We start from the raw sequence: 16,458 nt of genomic DNA, 5'->3' as shown, positions 1-16,458 counted from the left end.
ATGTGTGAGACTCAGAGCCATGAAGGTGTAGGATCTGTTCTAACAAGATACAGTTGACCCTTGAAAAATTATAGGTTTGGATTGTACAGATATACTTGTAATGCAGACTTTTTTTTTTAACAGCACAGTACTATAAATGTATTTTCTCTTTATAATTTTCTTAACATTTTCTTTTCTCTACCTTACTTTGTTGTAAGAATACAGTATGCAATACATATAACATACAAACTATGTGTTAACTGACTGTTTATGTTATCGGTAAGGCTTCCAGTCAACAGATTACTGGTAGTTAAGTTTTTGGGGACTTGAAAGTTATATGCAGATTTTGACTAAGCGGGTGGTCACCAACCCTAACCCCACCAGCATTGTTCAGAAGTCAACTGTAATTTTGTAGGTGCAGAAGTGTGTGGGTCTTTGTGTCTCTCCAGTATACTACAGTAGAGAACATTCAAATATTGGCTCTGTCACTTACTAGCTGTGTAATCTATTGACGAGTTATTTAATCATTGTGTGTCTGAATTTCCTCTCCCATAAAGTAATAACAACAGTTCTTATTTCAAAGGCTGAACCTCATAGATTATAAGGATTAAATAATTTATTTAATAAATATAATTAATTAATTAATGCATGTAAAGCACTTAGATCAGTGCTTTAGCTTTCCCTCCCTTGCTCTATCTTTTCTCCCTCCTTTATCAGTTATTTGCATCAGGGGATAGACTAAAAATAATTGAAAGTTAAGACTATTCAACTTGAGACTATTAGGCAATATAATTTACTGCTTGAGTGCAGGCTCTGAATCCAGAGTGCCTGGGTTTGAATCTCGGCTCCACCATTTACTAGCTGTGTAATCTTAAGCAAGTTACCTAACTGCTCTGTGCCTTAGTTTTCTCATCTCTAAAATGAAGGTAACAGCAGTACCCACTTCAGAAGAGCTGTTGTGAGAATTAAATGAGTTAATTCACATAATTCAGTGTCTGGTGCATAATAAGCACTCAGTAGTAGTAGTAGTAGTAGTAGTAGTAGTGTTATCATCAGGCAACTACTCCGTTCTGGCTCTGTTTTGGCATAACCTTCACCTGTAATTAATGTTAAGTTGATGGCTGGAAAATGTTTTGCTAGCATATATAACCTACTGAATGTATTTTTTAAAAAAGTAATCTCTAGGCCCAACCTGGGTAAGAAGCCTTACTGATAACATAAACACACTCTACCCAACTGAGCCAGCCAGGCACCCCTTCCCCCATAAATAACCTAAAACCATATCTTGTACCTGGCAGCTGCTTCCTTCTTCCCATCTTCTAGTGTCCTCCAATGAATGTGATCTCCAAAACCTGGAAGGAAAGAGCCTTATAAACATTCACTGGTGAATAAAGGACAAAGACCCAAAAAAGAAACATGGCCTTTTCATAAAATACGCATAAAAAAATCTTTCCTTTGTCAAGAGCATCATGTTCAAGTCCCAGTTCCACCACTTTCTAGGTGTATGGGACCATGAACAGTCCCATACCTCAAGCCTCAGCTTTCTTTCATACCTATAAAATAGAGATAACACCACATAATTCATAGTTTTAAGGAGATTAAATAATGGCTGTGAAATGCTTTGTAAACTAACACCGAATATGCAAATAATACTGTAAGAATGAATGAGAATTTTCCACAAAGAAAACATAAAGTAGGTCATACAAATCACTACTCATTGGATACAATACAGCAACATAGGTTTAGGATCAGAAATACATGGGTATGTGACTCCACTTCCTATTAAATGTGTGAATGTAGTAAATTCTCCAAGTCCCAATTTCTTCATCTTTAAAGTCAAGATAATAATAGCTACCTCTTAGTGTTGGTGTGAAGATTAAATGAGATAATATATTTAAAGCTCCTCTTATTATTCCCCTCACTCTGCCAGAGTGATCTTTTAAAATCACATCTCTGCTGAGTAAAAACCTTTCAGAGGCTCTCCAATTACCTAAAAGGAAAGGTCAAACTCTGGTAGCAGGTCTTACAAAGACTTTCAGAATCTGCCCATTTCCCTAGGGTCACTTTCTATGCTTTGTCTAAAATCCTATATACAAAACTACTTTCATTTCCTTAAACTGGCTGCCTCCTTGGTCTTCCCCCTCACTTCCAATTCATTCTTCAAGTACAAATCTAGAGGGCATCTTTACTTCTGGTAAATCTTCCCTGACTCTCAGGGTGTCTGGGTGGCACAGTTAAGCATCCGACTTCAGCTCAGATCATGATCCCACTGTCCTGGGATTGAGCCCGGCATTAGGCTCTCTGCCCAGTGGGGAGTCTACTTTTCTCTCTGCCCCTCCCCCTCCTCCTGTGACCATGCCTATGCGCTCGTTCTCTCTCAAATAAATATTTTTTAAAAATTTTACTCTAACTCCCAAACACCACCTTCTTGCCTCATCACAGTACTTCCCAGGCTGAACTGTGTTTATGTGCCTGTCTCCCTCACTCTAAAGGGAATTCCCTAAGGGCTGAAGCCATATCTGTCTTATTCCTTCCAGTTTCCCCAGTATTGAGCACAAACATGGCCATAGTAAGTGCTCCATAAAAATATTTATTGAGGGGTGCCTGGGTGGCTCAGTGGGTTAAACCTCTGCCTTCAGCTCAGGTCATGATCTCAGGTCCTGGGATCGAGCCCCACATCGGGCTCACTGCTCAGCTGGGAGCCTGCTTCCCCCTCCCTCCCTCCCTCTCTCTGCCTGCCTCTCTGCCTACTTGTGATCTCTGTCAAATAAATAAATAAAATCTTAAAAATATATTTATTGAGTAAATGAATCTTATTTAGGCCATATCATGTAAATGACTTAATTTTATATCTGGAAAATTTAAGTGATCATAATAATGTTGTCATTTATTGGTCACCTTATGTGTACTTGTGTTAAATACACGTTATCTCATTTAAATTTGGCTTGAATAACAATACTTTCTATATTTCCCTATACTTCTGTTTTCTCATCAGTAAAATAGGTATAATAATATCTACATCTCATAAGATTGTTACTGAATATTACATAAGAAATACTATAAATATCAGTACACTGTTTAGCATTTTATAAATGATCAATAAAGAGCAGCTTTGTTTGTTATTCTTGACAGCTTGAGACTTCAAAGGCTCAGAGAAGTTATATAACATGTACCAGGTCACAGAGCTGGTAAATGGCCATGCTGGGATTTAAACTTCCATTTTATGACATCTCAGTTATTATACTATCTTTTGGGCCTTTCTTTCTCTGAAATAAATTCAAATTTCCATCACTGTTACCACAGGGGAATAAACAGACCACCCAGATTAGCAAAGGGATGCAGTGTCCAAACTAATCATCATCACTTTTCATTCCCAACAGCAAGAGTTGCTAGCCAAGAGAAAATGTGTCATTTGCCTAGGGCCCAAAGTCTAAACCTGATGAGTCAATGATTAAGTGAGAGTGAAACTGGGAGAATTGGAAGGTGCCTAATGTGACTAATCACCACCATTCTACCTGTCAATACCTAAACTGAGGCAACTGAATCCTACTTTGGTGGAATGCCCCACTAGATAGTCTGGAGGGACAGTCACCTACAAAACAATAAAATCCTGACAAAATGGACTTTCAGAATGTGGTCACTGGGCTCACAGTGATAAACACAAAATAAGCTAAAACCAGATGAGGAATAGTGAGCGACAAGCAAAAGGGAAGACTGATCTGAAGATAAAGCATTACAATAGAGCAAAATGGAGGAGATAATCTGAGACTCGATATTAAACCAACTCAAAAAAGACTAAAGTGATAACACCCCCAGTTTTCCAGATGAATAAATGCCAAGTCTTTCTAGAGGAAAGTACTTCCCTGTTTAGGCCTCCAGAATAGCCACAAATAAACAATTACGAGTTCACAATCCTAGATCCCCACGCATGTAAGAAAACAAGCCACCACAATTAAGAATCAGCAAAAGCAACAAATAGATTTAGACTCTTAAGGACTTCAGATATTAGAATTATCAGCCATAGGATATAAAATAACTATGTGTGAACATTTGAAGAAATAACACAAGGGATCACAAATATGGGAATGCAACACAGGGAATGAATAGACAAATCTGTAAGGCACCAAACAGAACTTTCAGAAATTAAAAATATAGGAGTGCCTGGTGGTTCATTCGGTGGAGCATCTGACCTTGGTCTCAGGGTAATGAGTTCAAGCCTCACACTGGGCTTGGAGCCTACTTTAAAAAAAAATTGGCAGGCGGGGGGTCCTCGGTAGCTCAGTTGGTTAAGTGTCTGGCTCTTGATTTCAGCTCAGATCATGATCTTAGGTCATAAGATTGAGCTCCACACTGGGCATACAGCCTGCCTGGGATTCTCTCTACCTTTCCCTTTGCCCCTGCATGCCTCCCTTTCTCTCTTTGTCTCAAAAAAAAAAAAAGGGGGAGAGGGGGGCCTGGGTGGCTCAGTGGGTTAAAGCCTCTGTCTTCAGCTCAGGTCATGATCTCAGGGTCCTGGGATTGAGCCCCACATCGGGCTCTCTGCTCCCCGGGAAGCCTGCTCTCTCTATCTCTATCTCTGCCGGCATCTCTGCCTACTTGTGATCTCTGTCTGTCAAATAAATAAATAAATAAATAAATCTTTAAAAGAAAGAAAGAAAGAAAAGAAAAATCTTGAAATATAAAATCAGTGGACATTCAGTAATTAAAAGAAATGAGCTATTAAGCCACAAAAAGGCACAGAGGAAACTTAAATGCATATTGTGAAGTGAACAATGTCAACATGAAAAGGCTATATATGATTCCAACTACATGACATTCTGAAAAAGGCAAAAATATGAAGACTGTAAAAAAGATCAGTGGTTGCCAGGGGTTCACAAGTGAGGGAGGGATGAGTAGGTGGAACACAGAATTTTTATATAGCAGTGAGACTATTCTGTATGTTCTGTAATGGCAGATAGATGTTATTATGGACTAAACTGTGTCTACCCCACCAAATTGGTATGTTGAAGTCCTAAACCACATACCTTAGAATAGGATTATATTTGGAGACAGAGTTTTTCAAGAGGTAATTAAATTGAAATGAGGTCATTAGTGTGGGCGTTAATCCATTTTAACTGCTGTCCTTCTACAGAGAGATTAGGACATAGACACATATAAAGGGAAGACCAAGTAAAGACACAGAAAGACAGCCATCTACAAGTAGAAACCAATCCTTCCAACCACTTGATCTTGAACTTCTAGTCTCCAGAATTTGAGAAAATAAATTTCTGTTGTTTAACCAAGTCTGTAGAATCTGTTATGGCACCCCTAGCAAATTCATATATATCTCATTATACACTTGTCAAAACCCATAGAATGTACAGCACAAAGGTGAACCCTAATGTAAACCATGGACTTTAGTTAATAATAATGTATCAATACTGGATCATCAATTTTAACAAATGTACCATGCAAATGTAAGATGTTAATAATAGGGAAAACTGGGGGTAGTGAAAGTGAGGCCTTACATGGGAACTCTATTCTCACCTCAATTTTTTTTATAGACATTACACTGTTCAAAAAATAAATTCTGTAACTTAAAAAAAATTTCGATGGAGGGGTGCCTGGCTGACTCAGTTGGAAGATTGAGCGATTCTTAATCTCGGGGTTGAGTTTGAGCCCCATGTGGGGTATAGAGATTTAAAATATTAAACTTTTTTTAAAATAAATAAACTTTGGGTGCCTGGGTGGCTCAGTGGGTTAAAGCCTCTGCCTTCGGCTCAGGTCATGGTCCCAGCGTCCTAGGATCGAGGCCCGCGTCGGGCTCTCTGCTCAGCGGGGAGCCTGCTTCCTCCTCTCTCTCTGCCTACTTGTGATCTATCTCTCTGTCAAATAAATAAATAAAATCTTTAAAAAAAATAAATAAAATAAAATAAATAAACTTTTAAAAAATTATTTTAAAAACTAAATTCAATGGATAGGTTGAAAGAGCAAATTAGAGACAAGTGGAGAGATAAATCAAAGTTATCCAGACTACAGCACAGAGAGATAAGAAGATAGAAAATGTGAAGAGGCCAAGAGGTATTGAGTAGACAAAGAAAGCTAGTTGGGGTTTCAGGAGCACCTCAGTGGCTCAGTCAGTTGAGCATCAGACTCTTGAATTTGGCTCAGGTCATGATCTCAGGGTTGTGCTAGAAGGTGCGTAGATGTAGTTATGACAATTTTTGAAAGTCCTCTTCCAACTGCTTCTGTTTTCTGTTATGTAGGAAGCATGGTCACCTGGTGAGAGCAAAGACTGTAGAGGAAGTACTGGGAAATACTTCCCAAGACAGAGAGAAATATGAAATAATCCCCTTGGAGGGAAGAAACAGAGAAACTAAAAGAATGAATAAAGGGCATATTTCAGGAAGAAAATGATTCCAGAAGAAAATCTAGGTAACAAGGAATAGTGAGCAAATACACTGACAAACATGTAGATAAATCTAAATATTATCTATAAAAAGAATGCTAATGGTCAATTTGTAGAGTTAAAAGACAAAAGTAAAGCCCTGAATACCTGCTTGTAAGTAAAGAGGAGATAACTTAAGTTGAAATGTTTTAAGACCCTCTTACCATTGGAGGGTTAAGATATTAATGTTAGATTTTGTAAGTATGCAAGTAAAATTTCAAAAATAACCACCTAAGAGGCCTGGGTGGCTCAGTTGTTAAGCGGCTGTCTTCAGCTCAGGTCATGATCCTGGGGTCCTGGGATCGAGCCCCGCGTCAGGCTCCCTGCTCCACAGGAAGCCTGCTTTCCCTCTCCCACTCCCCCTGCTTGTGTTTCCTCTCTCACTGTGTCACTCTCTCTGTCAAATAAATAAAATCTTAAAAAAAAAGATAACCACCAAAAGAACAGAACTAGAGTGCCAACTTTCAAACTAATAATGGAGATAAAACAAAAAAGAACAATAAAATACTCAACCCCTAAGAAAAGGGAAGAAAAAAGGCACAAGCTTGTAAAAAATGCCAGTGCAAATGGTGAAAGAAATAAGACCAGCTCTGTCAGGGTGCCTGGGTGGCTCAATCGGTTAAGTGTCCAACTCTTGATTTCAGTTCAGGTCATGATCTCAGGGTTGTGAGATGGAGCCCTGTGTCAGACCTGCACACTCAGAGCAAAGTCTGCTTGTCCCTCTCCCTCTGCTCCTCCCCCAGCCCTAGTGCGCTCTCTTAAATAGATAAATAAATAAATAAAATCTTTTTTAAGAGACCAGCTCTGTTAATAATCACATAAAAATAAGTAGACTAAACTTTGTTTATTTATTTAACTTATTCAGTTAAAGTTAAAAGAAATTGTCAGAATTTAGTTAAAAACAAAACCAAACAAAAAACTACCCTATAATGTAAGAGCACCTAGTATATGTGCTGCTGAAGGCAAGCACAATGTAAGAGCATCTAAAACAGGAACTTGAAAAAGTTCAAAGTAAGTGATTGAAACTATGTATGGGCAAATGTCACCCAAGAGAAAGTCAGGCAGCTAATTAGTATCAGGTAAAATTAAATTTCTCCATACATCTGAGCTACTAAGAAGCTAGCTGACAGAGCTAAAAGTCATAGGAGGTTTTACTAAAAGACACCCTGTTCAAGCACCATTCAATAGAACTTTCTACAGTGATGAAAATGTTCTATACCTACACTACTCAAGATAGCCACTAGCCACAAGTAGCTACTGAATACCTGAAATGTGGCTAACACAATTTTAGAGATGAATTTATAATTTTAATTAATTTAAAACTTAGGAGTGACATGTGGCTAGCTCTACTTTATTAGGAAGCACAAACTTAGAGATTAGTGCAATCCTCTCATATTAGGAAGGCCTAGAAAAAAGAAAAGGCTACCCAAAAACTACATAGTAAGCCACAACCAAAATTTAGGTCTCCTGATTACTAATTAACATGTTTTCCCAGTGATCCAACATGTGCATAGCTGCCCTACTGCATTATCCCTAAGAGTAAGCCTAGAGGTATAGTTTGAAACAATTCACCTGGAAAGGACCTGCAGTTCCATCGGGGAAAAGACATCTGAAAGTCAGTGCAACAAGCCCCTCCCCCAGAAGATTAGCAAGAACATCTGGCTAAGACCAACTTTAACAACCACACAGATGCAAAACTCCAGGATGAAAGGAAAATAGTATTTTATACATATATATATATATGTATATATTTATATTTATATATATATATATATATATATATATAAATATAAATATATCTCTCAGTTCCCACCCCCATGATTCTTTAGTCTTTCAATTTTAATTTTTTGGTTCTCTTTCCTTTTTCAACCAGTATCTTATTTTATCAACTCTTTTTAAAAATCTTTATTAATTTTCATTTTTGCACTTAAAGTCTATCCTTTCATTGTATTTCATTTTATTTTTGTATATATAGAAGTTTTTCTTCCTTTACAATTTTGGGATGTAGTTTCTTCCAACAAACAGACCAAAAATACACTCAGGATATAGTGTATTGCTCTGTTCTGTTCATCTGTCTGTTTCTATTCCTTTGTGTGTGTGTGTGTCCTTTAATTTTCATTTTTACAGTTACATTCTATTCTTCCACTATATTTAATTTTATGTTTGTACATACATAAGTTTTTCTTTCTTTACAATTTGGGGATCTAGTTCTCTAACAAAAAGACCAAAATACACACAGGATCCAGTATATTGCTCTGTTCTGTTCATCTGTCTGATTATAGTCTCTTTTTATTTTTTTTATTTTTTTTTGATTTTGTGTCTCTTCTGATTTGTTTGGTGTATACTTCTCTAGGTTTGTTGTTGCCATTTTAGTATTTTGTTTTCTTGTTCATCTATTCTACTCTGGACAGGATGACAAGATGGAAAAACTTACCTAAAAAGAGAGAACAAGAGGCAGTACTAACTGCTAGGGACCTAATCAGTATGGACATTAGTAAGATGTCAGAACTAGAGTTCAGAATGACGATTATAAAGTTGGGCTCGGGGTGACTGGGTGGCTCAGTGGGTTAAAGTCTCTGCCTTCAGGTCATGGTCCCAGGGTCCTGGGATTGAGCCCCACATCGGGCTCTCTGTTCAGCAGGGAGCCTGCTTCCTCCTCTCTCTCTACCTGCCTCTCTGCCTACTTGTGATCTCTGTCTTTCTGTCAAATAAATAAATAATCTTTAAAAAAAAAATAAAGATACCATTTGGGCTTGAAAAAACCATAAAAGACATTAAAGAATCTCTTTCTTGAGAAATAAAGAACTAAAATCACAAAAAGTCAAAATCAAGAAGGCTTTTAATGAGATGCAATAAAAAAAAATGGAAGTTCTAACTACTAAGATATGAGGCAGAAGAGAGAATTAGTGATATAGTAGACCAAATGATGGAGAGTAAAGAAGGTGAGAGAGAGATAAACAATTACTGGATCCTGAGGGGAGAATTTGTGAGATAAGTGATACTATAAAGCTAAAAAATATTAGAATAATTGGGATCCTAGAATAGGAAAGTGAGAGGGGGGCATACTGGAAACTAATTATAGCAGAGAACTTCCCTAATCTGTGGCAGGAAACAGGCATGCAAGTCCAGAAGGCACAGAGAAACCCCCTCAAAAATTAAAAAAAAAAAAAAAATAGGTCAACACCCTAACATATAATAGTGAAACTTGCAAATCTCAGAGACAAAGAGAAAATCCTGAAAGCAGCTCGGGACAAGAGGTCCATAACCTACAAGGGTAGAAACATTCGACCAGCAGTAGGCCAAACCACAGAGACCTGGCAGACCAGGAAGGACTGGCAGGATATATTCAGGATGCTGAATGAGAAAAATATGAGCCAAGAATACTTTATCCAGTAATGATGTCATTCAAAATAGAAGGAGAGATAAAAAGTTTCCAGGACAAACAGAAACTAAAAGAATTTGTGATCACTAAACCAGCCCTGCAAGAAATATTAAAAGGGATCCCTTAAGTGAAGAGAGAGCCCAAAAGTAACACAGACCAGAAAAGAACAGAGACAATCTACAGTAACAGGATACTTGTTATACTTTACAGGAAATATAATGGCATTAAATTCATATCTTTCAAGTTACTCTGAATGTAAATAGGCCTAAATGCCCCAATCAAAAGACACAGGGTATTCAGATTGGATAAAAAAGAAGGACCCATTTATATGCTGTATGCAAGAGACTCATTTTTAGACCCAAAGGCACCTTCAGATTTAAAGTGAGGGGGTGGAAACCATTTATCATGGCAATGGACCTCAAAAGAAAGCTGGGGTAGCAATCCTCATGTCAGACAAACTAGATTTTAAATGAAAAACTGTAGTAAGAGATGTAGAGGGACACTATATCATACTTAAAAGGTCTATCCAACAAGAAGATCTAACAATTTTGAATAGTTATGCCCCCAACGTGGGAGCAGCCAATTATAAAAACCAATTAATAACCAAAGTAAAGAAACACATTGATAATAATACATTAATAGTAGGGGACTTCCAACACCCCATTCACAGCAACGGACAAATCATCTAACCAGAAGATCAACCAGAAAACAAGGGCTTTGAATGACACACTGGACCAGATGGACTTCACAGATATATTCAGAACATTCCATCCTAAAACAACAGAATACTCATTCTTCTCAAGTGCACATAGAACATTCTCCAGAATAGATCACATACTGGGTCACAAACCAGGTCTCAACTGATAACAAAAGATTGAGATTATTCTCTGCATATTTTCAGATCACAGTGCTCTGAAACTTGAACTCAATCACAGGAGGAAATTTGGAAGGAACTCAAACACTTGGAGGTTAAAGAGGATCCTGCTAAAGAACAAATGGGTGAATGAGGAAATTAAAGAATTTTTAAAATTTGAGGAAACTAATGAGAATGAAAACACATTGGTTCAAAACCTCTGGGATACAGCAAAGGCAATGCTAAGATGGAAGTACACTGCAATACAAGACTGTCTCAAAAAATTAGAAAAATCCCAAATACACAAGCTAACTTTATACCTAAAGGACCTGGAGAAAGAACAGCAAATAAAGCCTAAACCCAGCAGAAGAGAAATAATAAAGATTAAAGCAGAAATCAATGAAATAGAAACCAAAAGAACAGCAGAACAGATCAAAAAAACTAAGAGCTGGTTCTTTGAAAGAATTAATAAGGTCAATAAATCCCTGGCAATCAAAAAGAAAAGAGAAAGGACCCAAATAAATAAAGTCATGAATGAAAGAGGAGAGATCACAACCAACACCGAAGAAATACAATCAATTATAAGAACATATTATGAACAACTATATGCCAACAAATTAGGCAATCTGGTACTTTGGTAGTTTACATTTACCAAAACTGAACCAGGAACAAATAGCAAACCTGAACAGACCCATAACCAGCAAGGAAATTGAAGCAGTAATAAAAAATCTCCCAACAAACAAGAGTCCAGGACCAGATGGCTTTCCAGGGGAATTCTACCAAACATTTAAAGAAGAATCAATACCTATCTTCTTGAAGCTGTTTCAGAAAATAGAAATGGAAGGAAAACTTCCAAACTCTTTCTATGAGGCCAGGATTACCTTGATCCTAAAACCGGAGACCCCACCAAAAAGGAGAATTATGGATCCCTGATGAACATGGATGCAAAAATTCTCACCAAGCTATCAGCCAGTAGGATCCAACAGTAATTTTTTAAAAACGTTTTATTTATTTATTGACACAGAGGGGAGAGAGAGTGTGCACACAGGAAAGGAGCAGCAGAGGAAGAAGCAGGCTCTCCATTGAGCAGAGAGCCTAAAGCGGGGGCTGGTCCTGGCCTGAGCCAAAGGCAGATGCTTAACCAAACTAAGCCACCCAGGCACCCCAGGATCCAACAATACGTTAAAAGGATTATTCACCATAACCAAGTGGGATTTACTCCTGGGCTGCAAGGGTGGTTCAACATCTGCAAATCAAGCAATGTGATACACTACATAAATAAAATAGAGGACAAGAACCATATGATCCTCTCAAAAGATGCGGAAAACACATATGACAAAGAATAGCAGGCTTTTTTGATTAAAACTCTTCACAGAATAAGGATAGAGGGATAAAATATCATAAAAGCCATATGAAAAGCCCACAGTGAATATCATTCTCAATGGAGAAAAACTGAGAGCTTTTTCCCTAAGGTCAGGAACACAACAGGGATGTCCACTCTCACCACTGTTTTTCAACATAGTACTAGAAGTCCTAGCCTCAGCAATCAGACAACAAAAAGAAATAAAAGGCATCTGAACTGGCAAAGAAGCCAAACTCTCACTCTTTGTAGATGACATGATACTCTGTGGAAAACCCTAAAAAGACACCACCCCAAAATTGCTAGAAATCATACAGGAATTTGGCAAAGTGGCAGGATATAAAATCAATACACAGAAATCAGCTACATTTCGGGGCACCTGGGTGGCTCAGTGGGTTAAAGCCTCTGCCTTCAGCTCGGGTCATGATCCCAGGGTCCTGGGATCGAGCCCCGAATCAGGCTCTCTGCTCAGCGGGGAGCCTGCTTCCCTTCTCCTCTTGCTGCCTGCCTCTCTGACTACTTGTGATCTGTCAAATAAATAAATAAAATCTTAAAGAAAAAAAATCAGCTGCATTTCTATACATTAGCAATGAGACAGAAAAAAGAGAAATTAAGAAGTTAATCTGTACCAACTGCACCAAAAACCACAAGATACCTAGGAATAAACCTAACCAAAGAGGCAAAGGATCTGTACTCAGAAAACTAGAGAATACTCATGAAAGATATTAAGGAAGACACAAAGAAATGTTAAAATGTTCCATGCTCACAGATTGGAAGAAGAAATATTGTTAAAATGTCTACGCTACCTACAGCAATCTACACATTCAATGCAATCCCTATCAAAATACTATCAACTTTTTCCATAGCTGGAACAAATAATCCTAAACTTTGTAGGAACCAAAAAGACCCCAAATAGCCAAAGGAAGGTTAAAAAAGAAAACCAAAGCTGTAGGGGCGCCTGGGTGGCTCAGTGGGTTAAGCCGCTGCCTTCGGCTCAGGTCATGATCCCAGGTCCTGGGTTCGAGCCCCACATCGGGCTTTCTGCTCAGCAGGGAGCCTGCCTCCTCCTCTCTCTCTGCCTGCCTCTCTGCTTACTTGTGATTTCTCTCTGTCAAATAAATAAATAAAATCTTAAAAAAAAAAAAAAAAAGAAAACCAAAGCTGGTGGCATCACAATTCTGGACTTCAAGCTCTACTACAGTGCTATAAGCTCAAAACAGTATGGTACTGGCACAAAAACAGACACATAGACCCATGAAACAGAATAGAGAACCCAGAAATGGACTCTCAACTCTATGGTCAACTAATCTTCGACAAAGTAGGAAAGAAAATTCAATGGAAAAAGATAGTCTCTTCAACAAATGGTGTTGGAAAACTGGACAGCCACATGCAGAAGAATGAAACTGCACCATTTTTCTTATACCACACACAAAAATAGATTCAAAATGGATGAAAGACCTAAATGTGAGACAGGAATCCATCAAAATCCTTGAGTAGAACACAGGCAGCAACCTCTTCAACCTTGGCCACAGCAACTTCTTGCTAGAAACATCTCCAAAGGCAAGGGGAAACAAAGGCAAAAATGAACTACTGGGACTTCATCAAGATAAAAAGCTTTTTACACAGCAAAGGAAACAGTTGACAAAATCAAAAGACAACTGACACAATGGGAGCAGATATTTGCAAATGACATATCAGATAAAGAGCTAGTATCCAAAATCTATAAAGAATTTATCAAACTAAACACCCAAAGAATAAATTATCTAATCAAGAAATGGGCAGAAGACATGAACAGATATTTCTGCAAAGACATCCAAATGGCCAACATGAAAAAATACTCCATATCACTAGGCATTGGGGAAATACAAATCAAAACCACAATGAGATAGATACCACCTCACACCAGTCAGAATGGCTAAAATTAACAACTCAGGAAACCAGATGTTGGGTGAGGATGCAGAGAAAGGGGAACCCTCCTACACTGTTGGTGGGAATGCTAACTGGTGCAGCCACTCTGGAAAACAGTATGGAGGTTCCTCAAAAAGTAAAAAATAGAGCTACTCTACAACCAAGCAATTGCACTATTGGGTTTTTACCCCAAATATATAAATATAGTGATCCAAAAGGGCACCTGCGCCTGTTTATAGTAGCAATGTCCAACTACGGAAAGAGCCTAGATGTCCATCAACAGATGAATGGATAAAGAAGATGTGGTATATATATATACAATGGAATACTCTGCAGCCATAAAAAAAAACAAAATCTTAACTTTTGCAGACATGGATGGAACAACAGGGTAATATACTAAGTGAAAGTAGTCAAGCAGAGAAAGACAATTATCATATGATCTCTCTGATATGAGGAATTTGAGAGGCAGGGCAGGGGGTAGGGAAGGAAAAAATGAAACAAGATGGGATCGGGAGGGAGACAAACCATAAGAGACTCTTAATCTCGCGAAACAGACTGAGCGTTGCTGGGGGGTGGGAGGGTAGGGATAGGGTGGCTAGGTGATGGACATTGGGGAGGGTATGTGCTATGGTGAAAGCTGTGAAGTGTGTAAACCTGGCGATTCACAGACCTGTACCCCTGGGGTTTACATTATATGTTAATAAAAAATTTTAAAAAAAGAAGATGTGGTGTAATCGATCTATCTATATATATATATGTACACACACAATGGAATACTACTCAGCCATCAAAAAATGAAATCTTGCCATTTGCAATGACATGGATGGAACTAGAGAGTATTACGCTAAGCAAAATAAATCAATCAGAGAAAGACATTTATCATATGATCTCACTCATATGTGGAATTTAAGAAACAAAACAGAGGATCATAGGGGAAGAGAGGAAAAAATAAAACAAAACAAGAGGGAGACAAATCATAAAAGACTCTTAATCATAGGAAACAAACTGAGGGTTGCTGGTTAGGAGAGGGGTTAGGAGGGTGGGGTAACTAGGTGACGGACATTAAGGAGGGCATGTGAGGTAATGAACACTGGGTATTATATAAGACTGATGAATCACTGAACTCTACCTCTGAAACTAATAATACATTATATTTTAATTAATCAAATATAAATAATAATATTTTTAAAGTACATTGGAATTTTTCATAATAGTGGTAATCACCACTATCATTTTTTGAATGTTTACTTTGTGATAATCACAATAATACAATGATAACAACAATAATATTAATAATGACTAACATTCATACAGCATTCATTATATGCCAGGTACTGTTCTCTATGCTTTTACATATATTATCTTACCTTCACAATAAATTTATGAGGTAGAAACTCTAATTATCCCCATTTTACAGATATGGAAGCTGAAGTTAAACAGCTTGCCCAAGGTTACACTGCCAATAAATGGCAGAGCTAGGATTAGAACCTAGGTGATAAGGTTCTAGAGTCTGTACTTTAACCACACACTAGTATACTGCCTCTTTAGCAAAGGTTAAATGATCAAATGAATAGAATATGGCCTCCCCAACAAAGAATGAAAACACCAGGAGCGCCTGGGTGGCTCAGTGGGTTAAAGCCTCTGCCTTCGGCTCAGGTCATGATCCCAGGGTTCTGGGATCGAACCCCACATCGGGCTCTCTGCTCAGCGGGGAGCCTGCTTCCCCCCCTCTCTCTTTGCCTGCCTCTCTGCCTACCTGTGATCGCTCTCTCTCTCTCTGTCAAATAAATAAATAAATAATCTTAAAAAAAAAAAAAGAATGAAAACACCAGCTTCAGATCTAGAAAACCAGGTGCTTTTGTTTTCCTTTCAAAATAACTTGAAGGGGTGGAGTGTCAACCTTGTTACTAAAATCATCTACTTCGGTTGCTTGGGTGGCTCAGTCAGTTAAGCATCTGCTTTCAGCCCAGGTCATAATCCCAGGATCCAGGGACTAAGTCCCACATGAGGCTCCTTGCTCACAGGGAGCCTGCTCCTGCCTGCTGCTCCCCCAGCTTGTGCTCTCTCTCTCCCTGTCAAATAAATAAGTAAAATCTTAAAAAAAAAAAAAAAAATCACCTACTTCTCTGACAACACCCATGCATACATACATGCCAACATGGAGCACTGGAAGACAGTCCAATTTCCTCAAGTGTCACATGCACAGCCACTTACTTTACGCGACTATCTGCAAAGCTAAAGGCTCCCACATCCAGTTGCCCTTCCCCTAAAACATTAATTTTTGAGGGAGGGAGGGAGGGGAAAGGGACCACTTCTAAACACAGCATTTACATCAGAATTCCGAAGTCCTTCATCTTAAAATTGTTTTCATAAATGTAAGTTAAAGACATCAGAAAAGTATTACCCACTCCTTCCCAAGCTGACGAAACAAAAGGTCAAGTGCCAGAGCTGGCAGCCAAGCCTCTAAAACAAGCAACACTGTACCTGGGAGGTAGAATAACACAGTGGCTAAGAAAGGAGAGTCCCTCTGCAGTGGAGCAGACCTAGAC

The 16,458-nt window shown here is 38.3% G+C and overlaps 1 protein-coding gene across 1 annotated transcript in view; it reads right to left on the bottom strand.

Annotated features, from left to right (window-relative positions):
- The window catches only part of TXNDC12 (thioredoxin domain containing 12), a 32,449-nt gene that overhangs the window by 11,953 nt on the left and 4,038 nt on the right, over nt 1–16,458 (bottom strand). The window contains exon 2 of the mRNA XM_047725422.1: nt 1,271–1,331. Coding sequence (XP_047581378.1) covers nt 1,271–1,331 — 61 coding nt within the window. The remainder of the gene's footprint in view (nt 1–1,270; nt 1,332–16,458) is intronic.

This window comes from Lutra lutra, chromosome 4 (assembly GCF_902655055.1).
Source record: "Lutra lutra chromosome 4, mLutLut1.2, whole genome shotgun sequence".
Taxonomy (NCBI): Eukaryota; Metazoa; Chordata; class Mammalia; order Carnivora; family Mustelidae; genus Lutra; species Lutra lutra.
The sequence above is the reverse complement of the archived record's forward strand: the minus strand, read 5'-3'. Positions and strand labels throughout refer to the sequence as shown.